This window comes from Rhea americana, unplaced genomic scaffold (genome assembly GCF_003343005.1).
Source record: "Rhea americana isolate MKP2758 unplaced genomic scaffold, rheAme1 scaffold_36, whole genome shotgun sequence".
In the NCBI taxonomy this organism is placed as follows: domain Eukaryota; kingdom Metazoa; phylum Chordata; class Aves; order Rheiformes; family Rheidae; genus Rhea; species Rhea americana.
In genome coordinates this window covers 325,279-351,474 of record NW_028186490.1, presented here as the reverse complement: position 1 = coordinate 351,474, position 26,196 = coordinate 325,279, and the positions used below count along the sequence as shown (strand labels likewise).

The window sequence follows — 26,196 nt, the reverse complement described above, 5'->3', positions numbered from 1 at the left end:
CCTTGTTCCAGTTCAAATCAAGGAGGGAGTGGGGGGAAGTGATACCATCTGCTATCTTATCTATGATGCAAACATCACTGCTCTGAAGACGGAGCAAAATATCTAGTTATTGTGGGAACCTTGATGCTTCTAGCCTCTATACATCTTTAGATATCTTCCTTTTCTAACTAAACATTTTTCTGTAGATTGTAGAAGTTCCACTTTGTCTGAAGTGGCTCAAAAAATCATCATTTTACATTTACTCCTAATAAATCTAACAACTCAGTAATGAAAAAATAGTTGAAGAAATGAGGAGGCATCTTCCTCTGATGTACCTCAACATATCAATACATAGATAGAATATTTTACCATGTAGAGCTGCTTATTACACCACATACATCAGCAAATTACTTACTGAATATGACATCTGGATTTTTGTATTTGGTACCAATTTCACCTTTCCTTCACTGGTCAAATTCACATCCACAATTCTATTTCCGTTGTAACCAATTTCAAGTTTTTTGTAAGTCCAAAGATAATAATCTTCCCCGTTTTCATCTGCTTCTCCAACAATACCTGTATAGGAAATAAATTATGTTTAAAATATAGGCATCAGTTGCAGGCCTGCTTTTCAAATACTCTGTGATCTTTTTTTTTTTAATATTCTTATTTAACAAAATTTTCAGCAGCTAAAAAAAGCACCTATACAGCTATAGCAGAAAAGAACACAGCAGACATCGTATTTTTCAACTATGATACCTAGACTACACTTTTAATGCACAGGTATCTGCAAGAAACATTCTGTAACAGCACTAGAAAAAAAAATAGATGCACCAATAATGTTTGGAAGAAGAATTAACAATATTTTTTCTAATTTTATATAAATTTCTTCTCAGACAACCAATTAGCCAAATATGGATTTAAATTCTATGAACTCTTAGCCCTTGACCTCCATACTTTTCCATCTCCTTGTTCCATCTATTATCCCTTCACTAATTTTTCTTCCTTTTCAAAACTCAGTTCTGTATTCTGCATTAGTTGATTCCCCAAGACCACACTTTTTGCTCTCATTTGCTCATGTATTTACGATACTTGCCAAGAATCGTATTTTTCAACTACTTCGCATTTCTTTTACTAAAAAAATCAGAGAGATACTATCTGCATGAAAATGCTCACTACATCCACGATGGGAAACTGCTCAGATGCTCCTGGAGCATCAGAGTTCAGTTAACTGAACTCAGAACTAGCTCATGATTAAGTTATTTTTAATAACTTATTGCAAAATGTTTAAGCTACAGAGGAATTCCAGATGTTACTGTATGCTGCAGGGCAGGGAGAAGAGGCAAGGGAAGAAGCCAAATGTAGCTGTCAGAGTTCACAGGCCGCAGACATTAACTTTTGTTCAAGTCTAGACCATCATCCAGAGATGGTTCACAAGATGGAAAGTCACTATTAAAGCAGGACCCAGAATATGCAAAAATAGGGAAAGGGAAACAAGCAGGTGAAGGATATCAAAAAGGGTACCACAAAGGAGCAGGTATGGGGAGGAAAGACACTTCTGTACTATCTGTGCTTCTTAATTTTCAAGCAGGTTTTTTTCCTTTGTCATATTTTTTAGTCATGCTCATCTGTCAGAACTGCCTTATGCAGTCCCCCATACAGGAGAGGACCTTGCCAGCTCGCGGCTCTGCCATGCAGCCTAACACCTGGCCTGCCATCTGCTCCAGAGGGTTCTCCAAAATGATGGCAACCCAGACCTCTACGCTGCTTAAAGGGCATTCTGATCAGTCACTCCCCCCAAAAGTGAATTAAAGCAATGTTCCATATACTTAAGGAGATGTGCTAGAACAGAGACAGTCAAGCCTAGACACTTTACTGTGGACTAGCAATTCCAGAGAAAAAAATGAAATTGAATCATTTTACCTGAAGGCACCCAAACAGATTTGCTTGCCTTTCTGAGTTGAGGAAATAAAGTGCAATCCTTCCAACAGTAGTCTGAAGTCATTACCTTTATTTATAAAGGATTAAGAAAACGTATTTTAAGCCTAGACTTTACTGAAAGTAGAGCACTCACTATTGGATATTTTGGGGAATTCTTAAGGAAAATTTCAAATATTAATGGTTGCAGGCATGTCAATTGACTTTGACATTAGTAAGCCATATCCTGGTGGAAAGCCACAAAGAACATAACTGAAGTTTGCCAGAAGACAGGAGGAGTGCCACAAATCCAGTTTTTTACCAGTTATTGAGAGAAGTGGTCTGCTTTCAAAAACAGAACTAAGCACAAGTTGCCTAGAGTTCTCAGCAAACAGTAACATTATCTGAATCCTTTTTCTGCAGAGAATACTTGCTTTCTTTTGACAACATCGAAGATGACTTTATCCATTTAAGGACAAAGTTTTAGTTTATCCAGCTATGAAATACAAACCAACATTTTTTTTTTTTTTTTAAGATTGATTAGATGACATGGTATATACATTATATGCTTGCTAGTGGATAGATAACCCAAACGAAGTGAATCAGCATGATATATTACATTTAATAATGGAAAAAAAACAATGCAAGACATGATACCTTTTTATGGTAACTGACGGTAATCAGTACTGGACGTTCTCCTGAACATCACAACTTCTCAGAATTCAAAGTCAGGTATGCTATCACTATTACTAAAGTTCTTACCTCCCTGTATTTTAAGAAGTCCTAATATTTTTCATTAAAGTTAGTGAAATTAATGATTATGCAACAGTACATCATACAGAAGACACTAGTTTTCACTAGTATTTCTATCATATTAGCTGGTACTAAACAAGGTTATATAATACAGTCAAGATTACTAACAAGTTGGAGGATCCATGTCTACCACATCACTCAATGTTCTTGCATGGAAATACTTACAACAGAAAACGTTCAGGGAGCAGCAAATCCCAGAATCAAATTTTAAGCAGCACTCAGACTAAAACACTCCTGTTGCTCAACTGAGATGCAGCCAAACTAGGACTGACACAGATAAGCCATTGCCATTCATCTTCCAAACTGTAACTGAACCCACAGCTCAAAGTTCTGATACGTAGATAATTCTTCTGATGGGCTCAGGTACATCCACTACACTCCTAGTCCTCCATCAAGAACTGGTGGATGTTGTGGCATAAAATCCAGGCTAATACGGACTGACCAACCCGTAGTCCCCTTAGTTCTAACTAGCCCTCAGGAGACATAGAGCAAAATTGTCAGCACCACCTGCTTCTATAAATGATGTCAAAGATTATATTTCTGCATCTGTTACCAGTACTTTAGAGCAGCATTCTTCTATTAACTATCAGAACACAATGTATTGGTTCCAAACCAAATTATCAAAACCAGCTTCTTATGCCACATGGAAGAGATGCAGATTCTACATGTTTGTCAGTTGTAGGAATGACTTCTTGTACATTCAAAGCACACGTACAAAGGAGAATATTAAAGACATTGGAATCACAATAAAACTGATTTTTCAGCTCAGGACATAACAATGTATTCAATAGGTAACAGATTCAGTAATCAAATCTGTTCTTCAGTATCTGAGGTGAGACACAAAATCTTCCCAAATGAGATTAGAAAAAAAAATCAGTCCTAAAAAGTCTCCAGGACTAACTAGCACAGACAGGATACTGAAGTCAGCTAAGCATCCGTCAACTTCGTGCAGTCTAAAGGCTGCACAGCTGCTCTAGTGTAGAAGAATCACTCATGTCTTTCTCTGAAAGGTCAAAAGCATAAAAAAAATGTAGCAACTGTCACTCACGAATGCTTTTAAAAAGCCTATCAGCATTTGCAGAAGTAGTATAGTAAAGGCCACACAGATTAATTAGGGTCTACTCCCAGCTCTGCCACAAAGCTGTTACCCACACTAAACAAATCAACTAATAAAAACTAATGCAATACAAGCGTACCTCTCCCAAACAGTAACATATTCCTTGAACACAGATGTAAAAAACAAAGAAAAACATAGGAAGCAATAGTCTTCCTTACTAACACATACAATCCATTTCTGGCCAAGGCTCATATTTCAGCAGCAAGTTACTTTCTGAGAACAGCTAAAATTATAAGAGGTTAGAAAAAAATCTGTCAGAATGAAAGAGTGATAGGTAGCATTATTCAGCATATTATTTACCAAAGGACTCCTGGCAAGTGGCTTAAACAGTAATTTTGTACATATTCTAGGGTTTTGTGTTTTGGGGGGTTTATACCACTTTCTCAGAACACAGGCAAAGAGTTTATACGAACACAAGATTTTGAGGTGCTTTTCCCTTCTCTTCAATTTGCATCTAGTTCTACAACAGAGCTTAAGATTTGATAGGTTTGTTTAGTACCAAACCAAAGCGCAATCTGTGGAACATTCATGTAGCTAGCTATATGATTACAGAGTACAAGAGAGTGACAAAAGCCACAGAAAGGATAGGAGATTACTGTGATAAGGACATTTTTGATCTAAAATACAAGCATTTTTAGATCAAATTAATAATACTCAGCAAGAGCAAATTCCTAAAGTAATTTTAAGAACTGTACAGGAATACATAAAATAAGGCTACTGGATAAAATGACAGACCATACATGCAGAAATGTAAAAAGCCACTGAGTTACCATAAAAGTAAATTAGAAAATCTTTGCATTATTAATAGATTCAAAAACTAGCATTATAAAGCTGAAACAATGAAAAGGGCTTTCCAAGATTTTAATCATGAACACATTAACACAGACCTTGTATCTGACCTCCTGTATCCAATTATCACTTGAAAATTTAAAAGAATAATTTAACCCTAAGAACTTCTATTAAAAATCAATGCTTGAAAAAAAAAAGGTTTTTTGTTTTTGTAAATCAGTAGTGCGAGTCATCCAACTGTTCTTTCAACATAATAATCCTTCAAGTTATTTCTGTTTGCTTACATGAGTTCCACACACATACTTGTAAGATTCTTCTACAGAATTGTAGTCGTTAAAGTAAGTGAATCCACGAAACCAGCAGCCCAGCCACCCCTGCAGTTTGTGATCAGTCAAGCTCTTAATGTGTACCATCACTCACCCCATATTGGCAAGTCATCAATATACATCTGGTACCAATAGTGATTTTTTATAGCATACACAAACGCGTCTCTTCTTCCTTTGTCCAAGTCGATTTCACAGTAAGTGGTCTGCATTACATCCTCTGCAAGAAATTAAAGCACTGTTAATGATTTATTAAGGAGCTGGCTCTAAAGGAACACAAACTAAGGGGGTAGTGCACATTTCTAGAGTCTCTAACGCCTCTTGGATCTGTATCTTCAAGTAGCTAACACAAAGGGACACTTTAAAAAGGAGCCACTACAGCAACTTATTTTTTCCTGTAATTCTGCCCTGCAGTATGCAGAAACCTCCCAGGGACCCGTCAGACAGGGCTTCAAAGAATCCTTTTGCTACTCTGTCCACAGAAGTTTAAGATCTATTCGCTGACAGTAGCTTTATTGGGACAGCCTAAGTGAGGACCCATTTAAAATCAGTGTCAAGCTGATACTAGCTGCCTGTGAAGCCCATCTGCTCTTAGAAACACCTGCAGACCATGAGAACTCTTATGTTGATGACAGGCATGAAATTATTAGCAAAATATATAAAATTGCATATTATATTAACTCTCCATTTTAGTATTTCCAGGCTCATTAACTGCCCCTGTTGTTACCAAGAATATTCTCCTAAAAAAAAAAAAAAAGCTTCACTTTTTAAAATTCTGAGCAATTCAAGAAACAAGCACAAAGGAGGAAACAAAACAGAGAATAGAATACAGAACAAAGATAAAAGTAGGAACAATGCAAAGAAGGCACGAAAGGTTGCATTTGAAAATAAAATAAATCCGCTATTCAAGCCAGATGGCTATTTTTCCCCGCCCATCAACAATTCTTAAGTAATGCAGTTAGCAGACATGTATTTGTACCCCAATTTCATTGCCTTATATTTGCTTTTCAAGTGAAATAATACAAAGGGCATACATTAAAAAAATAAAAATAAGAGCAGCAATAGTTTTAGAGATTTTTTTAAAAAAACACTTCTTAATGAGCAGATGTTTTCAGTCTCCAAACAATAAATAAAGTAAACACACAAAAAAAAATCCACCTTCTCCTTCCCTAATCTGATTTGTCATCACTGAAAACTGCAACCCATTTCTAGTGGACAGCATTAATCTGTACTCTATGTACAGCTCCAATTTGTACTCAAATTCAGCTTACTTGACCTCCTCTTAACATTAATACAATTCCAAAGCTTTTTTTTTTTAAGGAAATAAAAGGGGGGGTCTGCACAGAAAAAACACAGGTAAGTAGAATACAAAACATTCTCTGATAACATCTATTTCTCAACATGAAAATATGCAAAAAATCTCTGGTCAAGCAAAACTAAAATAGAGCGTAGTGAAGCAAGACAGTAGGAAACCCATCAAAAGCAGTCCTGCATAGCTGGAGTGACTTCCTGTAGCCCTGGAGTGGACACATCTCTTACTTCATACAAAAAATTTCCATTTTCACTTTTTTTTCCCCCTCCTTCAAAGACCTAATCAAAGCACACTAAGCTTTGTTTTCATTTTTAAAAAAGTCTTTTTTCCAGACTGACTTCTTAGGCAATAAACATTTTGCTGTTCTGAAATCACTTAGAAGCCGGGAAGAAAAAAAAAAAAAAAAAAAACAAACCCATTCAAGCCAATATCCTGAAAGGTCCTGAGAAGGCAATTAGATCACAGACTACATTTTCAAGATCTGTACTGGTCCAGTCAAGAGATGAAAGGCACTGAAGCTGGCACCACCACTGAAACAAATACACACAAACCCAGATCCCAGCTGCATCCATTCATGTCTGCTCTGAACTCAATCCTGTATGTTTTGGAGTATGCTCACAAAAAATGCCTCTGCTTTCTCACCTTAACAGATTTGAATCATCTTGTTAATAATAAATAATTAAACAGGTAAACAAATAAACAAAAGCAACTGAAGCCCCTGCCTTCGGGATTTGTTGCTGAGCAGGGAACTGACTCTTTCTCAAATACTTGGTGCTTCATTACCATTCTTTGCCAGTTTCAGAGCGTACTCAAACAGCAACTAATGCCTTCCTACCATCACGAGAGATGGTTCAACACACAGAGGTCAAGCTAATCATATTTATTGTAACTTGAAATAGTAGTAAAAGTACTTAAGAAGATAACCTTGCAGAATCTGTTAAATGAAGCATTACATTCCGGCACAGTACAGAAGTCTGGTCTGGAGGCAATGAAACGGGGGACTGGGCTATCGTTAACCGGATCTCTCCCGACTGGTTCACCACACAGCAGTACGAGCGCAACCAAGGGATAACACAGGGACAGGAGCAAGTGCTACTACTAAAAGGAAAATCACTCAAACCACATGTAAATATTTTCTGTTTAAAGACCCTTTCCCATTTAACTCAGAATACAGCAGCCTTTGTTTGTATTTATTATCTAAAACTAATTTCATATTAGATTGGAATTGGTTTCCAAGTACCTCCATGGGTTTTCAGACCCTGGAATTTGCTTTTTTCGCTAACTGAAATGAGCCATTCTGCATCTAATACTGCAGGATGCAAGCGCTGGCTCTTGCTGCTGTAAAAATAAATAAAGAGACATTAGAAAACTTGCTGCATGCCACCACAAGCTGCCTTCATCCATTTTTTAATGGATTTTACTTTTGGTATTCAGAACATCACAAGATCTCGCAATGATATCATGATCAGCTGAGCAGAAGTTATTCAAGTGCATATAAACAAAAAGCCAATAAACTCATAAAAATCTTGCAAACTAAAGGCATGATTTTACTTAATTTACCTGATTTCACCTTCCACCCCTCTACACCATAAACAGCCAGGACTCCCAGCAAGGGGAACGAAGAGAAGCGCTCCTTCCTCCACCCACCGGCAACGCTGAAGCTGTGGTTTAGTTACAGGGCAGAGATTCTGATTAGCTGGTTAAGCTCAAGCCCATTGTGTTAAATGATTAAGCGAAAGTAGCTTAGAACAGCATTCACCGGCGGAGGAGGCTGGAGACTGTACTTCATTACAGCATTACTTGATCTAAAGTTTTGCATGTTTTAGAAATGACCACAACCTGGATAAAAAGTAAGGTGGGTGGAGTTAAAATACGTATTGTGGAGTGTCTGAATGGCTTACGCTGAAGAGAGAATGTCTGCTGTACGTAACAGCCTCAGTAACATCAGTAGCATGTTAAGAAAGTTTTAAAATAGTACAAACATGAGACTCATGACAAAAGGAGGTGCAACTATGCCAGATTTTGAACTTCCTATGAATGGTTAGATCAACTTGATTTTACTCAGATACATGAACTACATCCCTCATTATAGCATCTGCTCATCTCCTAGTACAACACAGAGCATCAGTCTGAACGGTTGTCACATCATCTGGAACCACTGCAGAAAGTCTTAGGCGAGGAGTTTCCGCTTCCCTTCCAAATTCATTTTCTCTAATTGGTATTGTACTGATGGCAATGCCAAAAATTCATTCTCTCACTGTAGCTGCTATGATGCCAATGTTCACGTATTTAGTAAGTCAGTAGGGCTTAGGTGTAACACTCACTGGATGTCAACGCAAATGTGCAAATGAAGAACGCGACAGATTACCTGAAAAGCACCATTATTCTAGATTCAGCTTGTCAAGAGAATTAAGCCAATGGAAAACTTAAAGTTATAAGAGTATACTAATAATTCCCTGCCTTCTTCACAAAGGTATTTTTCACAGGTTTGAGATCTGTGATGTAACAACAACACTGTCCATAGTCATAACAAATGAGAAACACAGCTATCCTATACAGTCATAGGTACCCTTTCAAACAACATGTTTTTAAAACTCTGCTAGAAACACTACTTCATGGATTCATGAATATATTGCAGATTTGTCCCACCAGTCACTACAACAAGCATCCAAGCTCAGGCCTCCATCAGGCAAGATAAATTTCTACAAAGCCATAATTTTGTAGGTTCTTATTCTATTTCAGATACACAGGCAAGCTCCACTGATTAAACTGCCTGAAGGGATTTCTTTCTAATTGCAGAAGCTAATCTTTTAGAACAATTCTACGAAAGATTTGATTCATATATATAATACGCACACACACATATTACACACACAGACACACAAAAAATTCTTGAGCTAAATCTGTGCTTATACAGTATTTTTAGAGGAAGAATAACAGTCAGGCTAGTAACTTCAATAAGCACAGAAGCTGCATTTAATCCCCCTTTCCTCATTCCAAAGGAGGAAAAACAGTATAAATTCAGAACTATTTCATTTTGATGAATTCTTTAAACACCAATTTAAAGAGGAAAAATACCTGTAGCTGTTAGTCCCAAACACTTTAGGAAAGACACAAGTCGGTCAACTCAGAATGTAGATCTGATTTACATATTCATAAAGGAAATCTGTACAAGTCTTTCAGACGATCATGCCACCTTTTGCATGTCAGCTCGCTATAGATATGTAAATATGGTATGAAGAATCTATCTAAAAGTTTATCAAAAGGTACTTGAGCAGTTTTTAATTATTTTAGCTGCAGATATTAGATACTCAGCATTCCTTGAAACCATGCCTTTTGTAAAACTATTGATGCAAAAATGCAAGTTGCTATTTAAGAAATAAAAATCAGAGAAAAAAATATCATTAATAACTTTGTTTCAATTTCATGGCTGCAATTTCTGAGCCACTAGTTGGCGGAGGGGTGGGGGGGAACAGATCAATCACGACAGTAAGACAAAATTTAGTCATTAAAAAAACTCCTCAATTTCTGCAATACAAGCCAATTACACTGTAAAACAAAAACAAAACATTTCCTCTGAAAACAGTGAGCATCTCCACTTCAGTCAAGAACAAAGCCTACCATTAAAATGTCACCAAAAAGCCAACATTTAAACAAACAAACCAGGAAAAAAAAACAGTCCGAGAAGTGTTTATATAAGCTCTAAATCTTGATAGCTGGTCTATGAAACTTAAATTTTCCTATATGCAGTGAATATAAATTACACTGGTTTTGTGATAACTTCTAAGAAAAGTCTCAGATATGAAACTTTTTGTTCCGCGTTTTTACAATAAAGTAGTTATATTCTACGACAAGTTGGATTTCAACAAATTTTCCACAGTCATCAAATAAGTACTAATAACTATTGCTACATTTAATTTATGTTTGTTGTGCTGAAATTTGAAAAAAAAAGGAAATTTTAATACCTTTAATATTAGGTCAAATCTAGTAAAATAGAGTTGAGTCACTTTCAGAGCTCACTTCATAAATCCAGCGCTAGAAGTACTAAATCACCTTCTGATGCAGAAGCTGCTGGAAACCAGCTAACAGGAAGGGGATTATCGTCTTCCAACTTTTACCATCACGACATAGGTTGTAAGGAACAAATCAGAAACACACATGAACAGCTTCCCAGTTCACGGACATGTATTTTGTTATCAACCAGCTCCTACGCACTATCTGCTTTCTAGAAAATATTGGACCCGCACCAGCTTGCATCCAGAGTTAAATTCACTCCTGGTCCAACACCAATCAACAATCTATATCAAAGAGTACCAATATCTTAACTAAAAAGCAACAAAGAATATGGGTGAAGAGGAAGACATTAATGGATAGTACAAAGTACATATGCTCGGTTCACAAATCTATCGGTTTCACCATCCCTATCCATATGAAAGCCAAAACCACTAAATACAGGTTATTCCATTTATTTCAGTTGGGATCTCAATTATCTCCTCTAGACAGTGTGTTCATCTAATCATTCGAGATCCCCCTCAAAAATCTCTGTTCAAGTTACAGATATGCCATCTTGCAACTACTCCCAATTTAAGTTCAAGAATATTACTTAAATCTGACCCAGTGCTGACCAAGACAGATGCAACTTCACCTCCAGAAACAAACAAGAAAAATCACATTAATGCTTCTCCAGGGAGAGACTGTGATAGATACTGCTGCAAGCTCTACTATTCCCTTCTGCGGCACAGCAAACAAGGCAGAGCGCCTGCCTGCTCCTCGCAGGACAGCAGGTTCCCTTTGCAAGCTCGTTCCACCCTCCCGTAGGGTTCTTACCACCTCGTTAACTTCACTAAGCTACAGGTCAAGCACCTCTGCATATTCCAGGGGTCAGAAGCAAGTTACTTTCCTTCAAGTCATAACATGTAATGGCTTAACCAACACCAGCTCTTTCAACAGTGGCATCTATGCTCTCTTAAGAAAAGCGGAATTTCATATTTATCTAAATGCAAAACAGTACATACAAAGCCTCACTAGCTCACAAATCCACAGTGCTCTTGGTAACAACAGTATTCATTCCTCTGGGCTACAATTTTTTTTAAAAACTGACAAAAACACTAAAATTAGAAACCATGGGAATCTCTGTATCACTTATTTCACATGGACAGGCACAAAATTAACCCGAGTATTTCCACCAATGCTGTCATAACACAGGCTTACCGTGAAGGAACTGGACTACTATTTTCTCCACACGATGAACCTGTACTGCAATGGGATGGTTTTTTGCACCCCTCCCCACTATGCATAAAGGAGAGGGGACGCCACAGCTCTCAGATCTGCCTCCAGTTCCCTGGTAACTCTCACACAGAAAACAGCACACTAAAGGCTGAATAAAACATCCTTCTCTATGGCCTTTAGTACAAAGCTTTCAGTGCAGTAGTGAACCTGGCAAAATTCAGCCTAATACTTTTAAAAGAATTAAAAACCTTGATATTGTGTATTGGGAAATTTATTAACACATCTATCACTTAAAAACTTACAAGCCCTAGACACCTGATCCTTTCAGAAATCACTACTTTGTGTATCCATACAAAGGTTATTTTGACTGACAGTGCATGCACTCTGTTTGGAAGAATACACCCCAGCACAGCAACCAGGTATCTGGCATGCACTGGCAAAGCAGGCAGAGGTACAAAAAGGCACCGGTAAAACAAGGGCAGACTAGATCTCAAGCCCTGGACAAACCGCACTCAGTTGTCGCAATAAAAATCACTTGTAAAATAGAAAATCTCATGTTTTGTGTGACAAACAATCACCAAACATTTGTGATTCACAACCTGAAACTCCTCAAACTCAAAGCAAAACACAGCTTAAGGGAAACAAGTTTACCCATGAAGAACTACAAAAGACATGACAGATACACGGACCTGGCAGGGACATAATCAAACCAGAACGGCCACACAAGGAACAGTAACGACAGCACTTTTTTTAATTCTTGCTAGTCTGGAAATTGCTTTGTCTTCCTGCAGTTCTGAATTGCAGGAGACTTCTCTTAATCAAACAGGAATGTGCCAATTTTTATTACTGAAGATCTGGAAGTTCAGAGTCGCACATAATTTTTACACAAAAAAGACAGGTGTTACATATTTCTTTCCCAAGTGTTAGTCAAAAGAATTACAGAAACAGCAACAAAATTCTCTATCAGTATCCAAGTATTCGACGAGCATTCGAGAAGATACGCAAAGACAAATGGATTTGTCTATGTGTTACATATTTCTGTGTTATTTCTCTCAGAAACAGCAGGGAATGGTCTAGAAAAACTACGTAAGACTAAACTATAAAACAGTCACGAGAGGGGATGAAAGACAAACTCAGAAGTTTTGTCCGCTTCACCTGTCCTCTCAGGAAGAACATGCTTCATAGATCTAAACCAGCCTGACAACGGCACGTACTTTGGATACAGCTCCAGCCTTTTTGTGCCTCTAAGGAAGAAACCTTTTCAAGCACTTCAGCCAGCTCCTGAACGTGAGCCGGTCCATCTCCTTCCCTCGGTATCATCTTGACGCTTTCACAAGAGAGTCCGATCGGGAAGTCGGCACCTCCACCTCAGTGAGGAAAAGGCCCGTTCGGGGAGGACAGAAAGTCGCAGGTTGGAAGCGAGGAGCAGCCAGCTACCCCACAGCACGATGCCCTCAAGCTCCCCCACTCACAAAGTGGAAATCTTGCTCTAGCAAAAAATTGGAACGGTAGGGGAATAAATCTACTGCAGCTAATGTTTGGGAATAAATTGGGGGGGGGAGGAGGGGAGAGTAAAATACTGTAAGAACAAATACTATTTTGCTGCAGGAATAGGAGGAGAGAGTGTCATAATTCACAGCAATAACCATTAAGTCAGAAAAAGCCATTTTTTTCCAATCTGGTGCTGCATCTAAAGTGTACGCTTGTCACTTGACTAACACACTGTCTCTCTGCAGGAATGTGGCAATTAAAAGAAGTCTAAACCACATATATAACTGGCTGTAAAAGAAATAAGATGTTTATCATAGTCTGACACTGAAAGTTTTGCTTAATCTGTACAGTCACATTGAACTTCTGCCACTTGCCTCCTCTGTTCTTTCCACTTTGTTTCCAAGCATATTCTATGAGGTTTGCTGGAAAACTATTTCTCTCATAGCAAATAAAATTTTGAAAGAGATATAAGTCTTGAAAATCAGTAATAAGATTGTTTCCCAGTGTTAGTTCCAATATAGCTCACTTCTTAAAGGAGAGAGGCATCTCCAAATTCATTTTAATGCAACCACATTAGCCTTGATGCAGCTTCAAAGTTTATGAAGAATTTAAAGTTTTAACAAACATTTCATTTATTTTGCTTATAACAAAACCATAACCAAGTCTCTTATTTCAGAGATGTCCAACTTTGGATAAATTTTTATAACTTAGAGAAACTAAGTCCCATCTGACAGCAAATGCTCAAACAAGAGATACAACTTTTAAACTCTTCATACACTTAAGTACTGGTGAGGCAACAAAGAGTAGCTCTCAAGAATAAATAGACAGATAGATACTAAACTAGACCAAGTAAATGAATGAATGTTAAGTCCAATATAGACAAAAAAAATCTGCTATTATTTGAAGCCCTATAACTACCAGTTACAGACAGCTAGACCCTGGTTATTGATGAATAAAATCCAGATAAATTCTGTGGTAGAAGTCTCATCCCTTAACATCAATAAATGTATTTGCAAAAGTAGTTAAACTTCATCTTTGAATAGTACAGAAGGGGTGAGAGGGGCAAGGGACAGGAGTAAAAATATACTACGTCCTTCCTGACTGGCATACGATGAGCAAGGAATACCTCTTTTAGAGCCAAAAAAAAAAAAAAAAAAAAAAAAAAAAAAAAAAAAAAAAAAAAAAACAAAAAAAAAACAACCTCAATATCCTCCACATCCATTGACATCCTTCTCCAAGTACTGTAAGATAAAGTTTTCCTGTATCCTCATGACCTGCCAACTCTTAGCTGGTCCAACTATGGGTTCCTCAGTATTGGCCTACACTGTTCCATGTGATCCATTGCCTGTGACCTGCAGCTTCTTCAATAGCAGCAAGAGAATAACGTGATTTTTGCAATTTCATTAGTGCCATGCAGGTTATGACCACGAGCAATTAAACTGACTAGGCTTGGTCGCTTCATTTGCAGAAGTTTGACTAGGCTTAGCACTATCAGATACTAGTATCTGACAGCAGATGCAAGATGCAATGTTATCTGTATTTACATTTGGTATAGTAATTTCTTTCACAACTCTCAGAAACATTCTGGCTGCTAATAGCTTCATTCTATTGACCTCGATGCTTCTTACAGGGCTTCCTTCAGCAACAAGAGCTGAGTATATTTTAAAAGAACACAAAGAATTTCTAGTCAAGCATACAAATACTAGCTATTGTAGTAGCTGAAAGGGAAATCATAGAAATTCGTCAAATTAAACCCCTAAAGTTACTACTTATGAAGCAGGGAGATGTGTGTAAAAATTGCACCTCTTGCAACTTCTTGAAATCATAAATTCACACAAATTTCCTCTCCAGTTTTATTTTAATAATCTTTCAGAAGAGGCATGGAAATAATACTAAGAATATGAAACATTTTCTCAAGATGGCTCACAAATGTATGACTTCTTTTTATATTACTGAATAATACTAAGACACATGAACATGTGGTTCATCAAGCATGCATCAAAGGCCCATTCTCCATTAGCCAGAATAAGCTTCCCATCTCTCCACTAAAGTACGCATTTCCCTTTGCTCATCATCTGCTTTAAAGCTGATTTCTATTCATTTCACACATAGGAATTAAAACTTGTTAAGTCATTTCTTTGGCTTTATTCACATTTATGGTATCCAAAATTAGAAAAAAAAAAATAAAGGTTGGAAAAACATATATAAAAGCAAAATTAACAGCAGCAGTGCTTTCATTCTGACTTCTTAAAAAAAGCTTTTTGTACAGTGCATTTTAATAACTTCACTAAAAAGCAAAAGAATTTAAACTACAGAACATTTAAAATTAGACAGGAGAGAAAAGAATACAATGAATACAATAATTAATACTGTCTGAGGGCACTACCTGATGTTGAGCACTTGCTACTTGTTCTAGCTACAGAGGATCTGCAAATATTCAACCTCACAGAAAAAAAAAATCATATCTTTGCAATTGATAAATATAAAGTAAATTCTGTATTTTGAGGCTGCAAGAGATCTGAAAAGTGGTCAAACACTTTTATCACCTTCAACTACATCTTATTTTTCACAAACATAACACATTTGCATACAAATAGATTTACTCTAATGAAACTGACAGCTTTTTTAAAACATTATCAAAACAATTATATGCTCTATTCTTTGAAACAAGTTTTCATATTAAAGAGAGATCACCTCATCATTTTATGGTAAGAATTTTTGAGAGAAGATGTGGATAGAGTTATACATCTTAGTGACTACTTCCCACATTATAAAAAAAAGAAATGATCTTTCTATTGATGTTTCCAAGTAACATTATTTACTGATTTGAGCAATCAGTCATCATACACTACAGATATGACACGTTACGGGTCAAAGATTTCAGTTTGTGAATATGTTTTAATAATTCAATACCCAGAAAGCTCAGTTTTACTCTACAAAAAGTAATGATAATCAGTTTTCAAAAGTATAGATCTACTGCAAACATCTTCCTTACAGGACATACATGTGAAAGCTTAGCATATTTAAAAGCCACCTGTATTAGGTAACCGTACAGAGAGTTTCAAGCAACAGTATGAAATACACTCAACAACAACTGCCAGCACTAAACTCTCAGTTCTTCTAATTAAAAAATGACCAAATGTACTTTCAATTGCTTACCTTTAAATTTTATGTCAAGACCACTAAATTCCAATTCAACTCCTTGAAGCGCTTCTCCTAGAGTTTCATGGTAATGGCTGATACTTTTTTTTGATCCCACACAGAAAGGAAGAGAGAAGTATTTGTATGTCTCTTGGCGATTGTGGTAAGGTCCTACTGTATTCATCCATAGAACAACTTCTTCTTTATCTTGGTACTGAAAGATAAAGTTACTGAGTTAGATGAGAAGCCCAGGAGAATTAAATGAAGAGTATCTCTCATTCAAATTAAGTAGCGAAGCAGGAGTTTTCAATCAAAAGCAGCAGTTCCATTTAAAGACAGTCCAATGTTTCTGCCTTTTAGGTGGCCGGGGTTCTAAGAAAAGATTTTCAGCTGGCCTTCCTATGAAGAACATTTTAGCTGATCACACAGTTTCCTAGAGTCTATCACTGAAGCAACACAAGAGGAGGACTGGTCACGCAAATTAGATAAAGAAGCAGAAGAAACAACAGAAATAGGGGAAAAAAAGCAGAAGCCTCAATCACTTAAACTGTGTTTCTGCAAATTTTGTGAAAACACACTCCAGTTAAAAAGCAAAACTCTGTAAGCACCTCCAGTGAGAGGAAGGAAAAGCCAAGAACCAACATCTTGTTAAACACGATGAAATGAATTGGACAATTGTCCCTGAGAGACAGATCTTAGAGATGGGCCAACTAATCAAAAGACACGAGTTTTAATTGTTTTAGACACCATTATAAATCAATCAAACAGGATTCAAAGTTTGTAGGAAGCCAACCTTCTTTAGTTCCAGTGATCACAGGTATATTGTATTTTCCTACAATGTAACTCCTTCTGTAACAGTCCAAAGCAAAAGTGATCTTTTACGTTCAAAATTCCCTGAAGAAAGCAATGCCTTACAGAGAGTACTAAAATTCAACTGTGGCATACCTATCATAGCCAAGAGACAAAACTGTCAAATGGAAGGATTGTATTTTGATGTATTTCCACCATTTGCGCAGTGAAAAAGTAGAATAGCAAGAAGTCTGGTGGTTGCCATTAAATTCTTTGGAAGAACATTCACCCTTGACTTTCCACAGCTGCTGTCAGCCAGCAAAACTTAGTCCTTGGCTAGAAGTCAGAGATTTTCTTTTTTTCAAGCCCGTGTAACTTTTAACAAACACAGCCTTAGATTTGTTTGTCCATCAGTATACAAGTGTTGCCTGAATTCAGAAGAACGAACTGATCCAAAATCATATTTGCACTGTATCTGAATGTGTCTGAATGAGGTAAAAGGCTTGCGGTTATTGCAAAGTTGTGTTGCCCGCTCAACACAACCCCTTCACTTACACCAATTTCAACAGATTAGGAGGCATATGGATCTAAGTTTTAAGGTAGAAAAGACTGCTCATAACTGTTCACACTAATTTTTCTTTTTAAAGTACACAAGAATGAAGTACTGTTTTAAGACTGAGGTGCAAACACAGAATGCAGAGGAAAAGAAAGTCAGCTTTGATTAGTTGTAACTATTTCATAAAACAGAATTAAAATACTTAATACAGTTCTGCATCTCTTTAACAAATGGGCAAAGGTCCTTCAACTCCATTTATTCTCAATAATCACTGTCATACTGACAGGTTAATTCAGAAATGATTAGCTACATCTGGAATGCATAAAACTCTTGAGATGAGCTGTTCCAACGTTAAATTTATGGATTTAAATAAGCATGTTTTAGGAGGTAATTTAATCCCTTTATCTCAACAGGTCACTTCAAGTAAGAGCCTAATCTATTTTGTTTACAATGCCGTACAAGGGTCTTTCCTGCATCTTACCTGAGCTACCTCCAACAGGAAGATTTCATTCTAAACAGCAGCAAAGCTCAAACACTATCAGTTTAACAAATCTGCCTGAGAAAGGCGCATACACCCTGGAACCACCCGAAGGGTAAAAGCCATCAATGGGGAAGCAAAGTAAACACCAGAGCACGAGAAAGCAGACATTCTGTCTCTCTGCCAGCAGCTAGGAAGGTAACACCAATGCAGCACAGACGTGCAACTTCCAAAGTTGAGAGAGAGGAAAAATTAGTTTCAGCTCTTTAACAAGCAGAAGCAGAGAGCACAGTCCTCTAGCTCTCATCAAAGCAGCAAGGGACAAGCTAGTCTTTACTTCTTTCTTTTCTGCCATGCCTAGCCTGTCTTTTGTTCCTTCCCCTAACAGCCACAGATATTTTCGGTCCTTTCTAAAAATGATCTTAACCTGTTGATACCCCAGTTTAGCATTATTTCTTCTAATGCAACAGCGTCCACACACACCAAGCTGTACCTCCATACAAACTTCAGGAATGGATTATGAGAACATTCCTACATCCATGAACTTATCTTAGGAACTGGAAAGGAATGCATTGACTACTGTTTTACTTAGCTGCTTATTTGTGACTTGCTTCACCCTAAGTTGGGATGCTTACATTTTTTGGAACTATGCCAGATCACCTTCACATGACAGAAAGAATATACCTCTACGCACACAGCTACTAAAACAAAGCACTTTACTCAAAATCTTGTTTCTTGTCCTGATCTAATTATGCAACTGCATTATTTTTACATCAATTGCAAGAATAACTTTGGTCTTTGTCCATCTCTCATCTGCGTGGTGCTTACACCTTTTTCCAGTCCTCCTAGAATATAATCCAACACAAGGAGGAAGAGAAATGTAACAGCAAAAGGATGCATTTTTTTTCACCACATTGACTCCAACCTCAACCATTCTGTGATTCTGTGACTCCAGGATACCATCAAACCTGCACTGGAGAGAAAAGGGACCAAACCAAACAATTCACTCCATTTTTATTACTTTCTCCTTTCTTACAACCATCACAGCAAAATAGCTAAAGAGAAAACCATTCAGGAGGACTGCTACATAAAATAACAAGGTTCCTTGGCACTACCAGGCTATGCCTCACAATCAGCAGGTCTCTAGTGATAGCAATTTGCAATCCATTAAGGGCACACTTGCCGGGTTTTGCTCACTCTCAGCTATATGGATGGACTTTCAGGTTTAAAAGTGTTTCCCCATCAGTTACCTACAATCTCATTTAAACAAAGCATGCAACAACAGGTAACAGTACAGTACAGCGTGTCTTAAAAACCTAGAAGCTGAAGTGTCTATTGTAGGCAGTGAACTTTCCTCTAGACAGAAAGAAAAATACAAAGTAATCACTAGATACAAGAATGAACACATCTCTACCTTGTTCAAAAAGTCCAGGATTCAGGCATCCAAAACATCCTATGTTATAGTCTTCACAGAGCAATATAATCAGAAGAGGAAAGCTATAATCGTTTCAGTACGAAATTATATTTTGACTGCTATCACGTTCCTATACGGTGAAGAACCTAACACAAGAAGTATTCAAAGATCTGCTCCTCACCAATTTGTAGCACTTCTGGAAAGAGAATTCTCTACTTTGAAGAACAGTATCTTAAATGGAGCTTTTCAGACCAATTCCCTGTGGGGAGGTAATACTCTCCCTTATCTACACACTGCCATACATGCACATAGTATTGTAAATTTACGTGCAAAGTGTTACAACCTTACAACCGAGACATCTGTCATCATCTTTCTTCACATCATAAAGTATCAGAAAAATTTATTTACAGTAAGCTGAAGAAACTGCTTCCTTTATTAACTTCAGAAATTGGTTAAGTTCCTATCATTATTTAAGCCCTTAGAAAAAGGGTGATATGTTAAAAATCTTTAGGTCTTTCTCTAAATTTAGAAATGTCTCCCATAACTACTAATATATTCACAGACGTATTAACACATTTTGAAGTATTAACTACAACGTAAATGTCATTCTTTCAACACAGGCCCACAAGAAGTTGTATACTATTACCCACTACACTGAGCAAAAGCACTGTTGGAGCTGTGACTGCAACAAAATAGTGACATACAAACTCATTTCCTTTGGAAGGGAAATTCATGTCACCGTTTCCTATGAGGCAAAAAGTACTTTTCTAGAACAGCACCACCCACGCTTACAACAATAAACCCTTCTCATTGGACAGAAAACACCAGCCTGAATGGCTTCTAGTAGGAAGCAGATTCATTAGCTTTGGGAAAGACATCTACTTCCTCAAGGCAAACCCTCTAATTTCCGCCTCTACTCCTTTTGCAGTCTTCAGACACCTACAGATTGGAACAGAGGCGCGAGCATGACTCTGTCATGCCATACGTTGCCCTGGCACCTGAAGAGCAAAGCTGATCACAGTCTGTAGTTATTTTCTATCTTCTGGTAAGTCTGGAGAGGAGCTCAACTGCTTTCCCAAATCAGACAGTTGTATATTCATTCTTTCACGAGATGTATACTTCTACCAATCCTCCTCATTCAATTTCTTAAAACTTTCTTCTTTATAGTTTCCTTCATATAAAACTTACCTTTGCCTTGGCTGCCAAGTCTCACACAATTAAGAGGCAGGGCAGTCACAAAGCCACTTGGTGCACCACACTGAAGCCCAGTATCAGTTTTTCACTCTTTAAAATGTCAAGAAAAGGAAAAACAAGACTCAAAGACTGGTATTGCTCTTTCTTAATTGGTAGGGTAATTTGGTGGCAAGGAGCTCAGTGCTATCAAAGAGTTCAAGTATTACCTTGCACTACTGCCTTCTCAGTATCAAAGCATTTACAACAAGCAACAGCCAATGGTGGTGTGAAACAACTATAGAAATAAACCTTGTACCCTAGTTCTTAGTCTTGCCTCAATCTTCTGGGCCTGTTCTGTTACCTTCACATGAGGACTTCTAGATTTAGAGAATGCTAATGTACAAAGGATCTTAGAGCAAATGTGTCCACACTGTAAAAGAGATCACATAAGACAAATTCCTAAAGAGCGACTGGGTTCCAGCAGGGCCATGGCTCAGGTACACTATCAGCATCAGTAAGATTTTGATCAACCCACTCACTAAAAGTCTTGCTGAGGTTTCAACTACTGCATGTTCCTGTATTTAGTCTTTCAGGGCATTTGGAGCCTCCTACATACTGTAGAGATCTACAGGCCATAGAATATAGGAAGAAAGTTTCAGCTCAAATTTCAGCTGAATAGCACCACCTCCTATTCTCAGTAGAAAGAACATACTGAAAAGCTGTTCTCATTTCATTAGAAAGTGATTTAAACACATTGGAGAAAATGACAAAACAGAACTCTGCATTTTTACTTTTTCCTATCATGATTCTGGCTGATAAGCAACTGCTCAATTTTACCCTGTGAGCTTCAAATGCAATAGAATAAATCAAAATCCTATTGACTGTTAACTTAACAGTCAAGTCAGCAAGACCTCAGAGTCAAAACCAGCACCAAGTAAGATATGCTATGAAGAAGTCCAACAGTCTCTCTCAAAAACTGCTATACAGCAATATAAAACTTCCTTGTGCAATCAACTGAAAGAGCATGATGTTTTCCTTCTCCTCCATTATCAGCAAGCAGAATACTTGGATTCAATGACAGATTCCTCCAAATTCCAAGGGAAAAAAAAAAGAAAAATAGTTTCAAGACCTCCCTATCAAGGTAGGCAACAAAGTCAGCTACAATGTCCTGTAATATTCATGTGAAGTGTCTAGCGAGTTAAATTCTACAGTTGCTTCATCTAGAGTAGCTGGCTCCTTAACAATCCTAAGAGAAACTTCCTGTTCTCATTACACATACAGTGATACAGGTTTTGAGTCACTATTTGACCCACCACTGCTATAGGACTTTTGGAAAAGAAACAAGTACGTTCCTATTTCAGGTGTACCAGAGCTACTGAGGCTGCAACAAGGGTTGCATTTCTACAAGGAGCTATAAAATAACATGTCAGATGGTAAAATAATTTGAAGTAACAGTCTGCAGAGTAAACTCCAGACTATTTGCATGACTGAGAGTATCAAGAGTTACAGTTATGCATCAATGTAATTTTAAATTTATCCATTATGAATACAAACATCAAATATCTTCCCAGTACAAAGGATGGTTATTTTGCTGTAGTGAGGTAGAGTCACTTCAGAAACTCCTCTATTTGTTCATCATCCTCTTTCCAGCCTACTTTGCACAGAATCAGACAGTGCAAAGGCAGCTTCTCGGATGCCAGAAGATGGACACCAGCGTTCTATTTAAATCCTGACAGGGCAGCTGAGCCGACGTCACTGAGCCAAAAGAGGTGAATGAGTAAGACGTCGCAACCTCCACACTGCTAACTTCTTCTGGTTTTGCTTCATATAAAGGGACAATACTCTGCACATATTTCAGAGAGTTTAATAAAATGGTACAACAATAATATGAAAAAGATATACAATGATACAGGCCCGAGCGTGGACTTCCATTAGCTGACAATGTAAACAACTACTGAACGTGGCCTGTGCGCCTTTTAAAGCTCAGTGCAAAGACTGTCTCCATACATCTATATGATTTAGAAATAGTCTCAATATATTTATACTTGAATCATCTTTATCACAGGATAGATCTTTCCTTCACATTAACCCATAGTACACTCCTGTGAAATGGAACACAATTTAATGTTCTCTTTAAAATAACTGTATATATTATATTCTATTGTATATTATAACTGTAGAAATTAGCATGGCAGCTCTGGAAACATCCTATTTACCACACAAGACAACTGAGGCTAGACTAAGTCACTAAGTGAAAGGCTGCAGAAAAGGACATGAGGTTGGTAGGGTATCTTTTTCAACCATGAAAAACACTTTGCAAGAAGTGTCAGGATACCAGTAGAGAGCATTATAACTTCCATATCTTCCATGTTAAATTCAGCAAAATAATTTCAAATCAAGATAATTTCTTTCAGACACTTTTTAATTCTACTCCTTTATTCAACTCAAATTTTGTAGTGAACCTTTCTAAAATGTAGTCCCTTAAACATCAACATATATCACATATAAAAAAAAAAAAGTCTAACATCTTCCAATGGCAGAATGGCAGAGCAAAACTGCAGAAGCAGGACAGGAAATTGTAAAGAAATAACAGAAGCAGCAAGTATCTAGTCCCCAGTATCTTATGGACATTCCGTCTATTGAACATTGCAATAATGCTCAATTACATCCACAGTCTATTTAACTTGATTTCAGCCTCATGTTTTCATTTGGATGCAGCAGGTTATTTCTAGTAACATCTCCACGTTTCTCACTGAATTTTAGGCCTGGTCAAAACACAGCTACAACTGTACCAGTAGCACAGTTCACACTGTTGTACAAACAAGTCTTTTACTTCTATACTTTCCAGATGCGAGAGTTTGCCCCAGCATACCAAGCCCAGCTCCTGTGACATTTATTTCAGCTCTTCAAAATGTAACTGCAACAACTTCAAAAGGAATTAGGTTACTTGTCTGTACACAATTTTGTATTAAAAGAGGTATTTTAGCTGCACTCAAGTGCAGCTTTCTCTGACATTTTACAGATACAATACAGATTTCATGGTATTGTTATGCACTAATTTTAAATCAGATTCGTATTTTGATGTATGAATGTTTAAAAACACTCTTCTCAATCATACTACGAACTAGGAATTCTGATATCCATTCAGGCAGGTTTTACTTTTTAGTATTTTTCATGTATTTTCACACTTACTCAGCATGGTAACTACAATTAGCATTAGAATTAAAATGCTACCCACTCCCTAAACCTTTCTTTCCTCTACAACAGGAATACCACAGTATTTCAGAGTACTTTTAGTGTTTGTCTATTCTATCTTCAACCCCACCAAGTCTACCAATAAAAAATGTAAGAGCAAAGATCCGGCACAAGTGCAGTAATCCTAAAACACCACCTTGTTTCTGCAAGATCAGATTAAACTGTGCTAAGGCAACCTGCAACTCACCTATACTATGACTTCCACAAATTCAGCCAGTGGTCAAATGGCACAATTATGAGATTACAGTCAAAAAGTAATTATGTAATGTTCTTCGAAGGACCAAAATAAGTTAAAGAAAACCAGAAAAGTTTTCAGTTAAATTCTGATAAATTGTTCTGTCATTGTCTAAAACTATGCTGCTGCACTGTTTTTAATAATGAAGATTTTAGATGTCAAATATCAATTTCTCCTAATTTACTGTTGATTTTAAATACCTAAATCCTAATCCTGTGACCACACTGATACTGTTGTTTCTCTAAGGAAATGCAGACACTTCAAATTTAAGATAAAGCATTCTTTCTCTGAAAATATTACCTATTGGTCTGATAAACCTATCCACATCCGATGCCTCAGAAAACACTAACATTTGTAACTCTAGAGTTTGATTTTCAGTCCTCTCTCCCCACAATTACCTTTTATAATATTTACCTATGCATTCCTACAGTTATAAAACAAAGGATACAGATAAAACATAAGCAATTTATAGCAGTTATTATAGCTGCAGGAAACAAATTAAAAATTAACCTGCTAACATTAGCCAAAGTACAGTATTTTCAAATATTATGCATGTCGCATGTAGGTAAGACACTGCACATCTGCAGCTAAAAATCTGTGGCAAGATATAATGATACTCCTTCACTCACACACAACTGGGTACATTTGAACATGAAATTGCACAGTAGAATTAGTAAGGGAAAAGCAGTGCATAATACTGCATATTCCTATGAATAGGATTCAGTCTTAAATTTGGTGAAAATTTAGTGTCTTAAGTTACTAAAAGCAAGTATTCTTAAATGAGTGTACTGTTTTTTCCCTTCACTTCCCAAAATGTGAACAGAGCTTTCAAAATGTAACAAATCATTCAGGATGCAGAAAGATTCACTTTCCAACAACAATCAGCTTCAAAATTGAAAATTTATTGAAAGATCATTTCCCTAAGAGTCTTAATCTTAGACTCTGTGTACTACTTAAAAAAAAACTGTTCATGTTTTACTTATATGATTAACGCTTACTCCCAATCACCTGTATAGTATTATAGTATCAAAACATCTTTATCTGGAAGGCTGTCTCCTTATTCAGATAACTGTCTTGTGTCAACCATTTCTAGTCTATCACATGGTATTACTAAAGTGATCATCATATGTACTGGAATGATAAACCTGAAGGACAGAGCTACAATTTTAAAGACCTGAGGAATTTATATGAAAAAAAAAATGTCTTAACAAGAGATGGGTAGGGTTTTTTTCCATTGAAATTGTTTAGGTAATCATTCAAAAGACCTAAAAACCATTAGAGAAACTTACTTTTGAAAGAGAAATTGTTAAAAATCCACAACAGGTTTACAAAATAGTTTTTTCCCCAGAAGACTATCAGTATTAAATGAATGACGAAGAATCCCACAAGTCAAACAGCCTAATGCAAGACTACACTGAAAACCACCTCATCTCAGCAAAGACTTGATTCTAAAAAAAATACATTCAGCTACCAAATCAGGACAGCTAGACTAATACATAGAACACCTGCTCCTTACTCAACAGTAGCCCATATTTCTGCCATTAACTGCAAGAGCAGTAAATCCATCAGCTTCAAATAAAATAAAAGCAATCCTAAACATTTTCAAAAGTCTGATAAATGCACAGAACTATGCAGCTTTCTAATTAAGTAGTGCTTAAACTTAAAAGTATCTGTTTATCAGTTCTATTAACACACTTAAGTGTGCAATACCTTGGAAAAACTATGTTAAGAAGCTGGGCAAGCTCTCATCACCTAAGTTGTCCAGAACATAAAAAAGTTCTAACACAGCGTATTTAATCAGACACTCCGTAATCCATCCCACCGGTGAGGAAACACGGACGGTTTTCGACCAAGCCTTGTGCCAACATCCCATCCCGGTTTACAGCGCAGACATCTACCCTTCCAACACCAAAATCGTAAGAAACAGCGCTTCGGTGCAAAACGGGAAACTGATTAAGCAACGCCACTTACACTGCGCGGATTCCTCTCAGCTACTGCAGGCTTTTTACAACAACTATCGACTCAAGAGCGGCTGGCACCCGCCTCAGCAGCGTTTTACGAGCCCGTTTCGGGGCAGCCCCGGGGGCTGCGGCTGCCCCCGGGGCGCGCTCCCGCCGCACGGCGCGGCCCGCACGCCAGCCGCCTCCCGGAAGACCCGGGCGCTCGGGCCGAGCGCACGGCAGGC

The 26,196-nt window shown here is 37.3% G+C and overlaps 1 protein-coding gene across 1 annotated transcript in view; it reads right to left on the bottom strand.

Annotated features, from left to right (window-relative positions):
- The window catches only part of TM9SF3 (transmembrane 9 superfamily member 3), a 56,704-nt gene extending 30,704 nt beyond the window's left edge, over positions 1-26,000 (bottom strand). The window contains exons 1-4 of the mRNA XM_085312193.1: positions 25,983-26,000; positions 16,130-16,325; positions 5,036-5,158; positions 395-555 (exon numbers count right to left, since the gene is read on the bottom strand). Of these exons, the coding sequence (XP_085168319.1) occupies positions 395-555; positions 5,036-5,158; positions 16,130-16,295 (450 nt within the window). The 5' untranslated portion in view covers positions 16,296-16,325; positions 25,983-26,000. The remainder of the gene's footprint in view (positions 1-394; positions 556-5,035; positions 5,159-16,129; positions 16,326-25,982) is intronic.
- Positions 26,001-26,196: the final 196 nt, after the last annotated feature.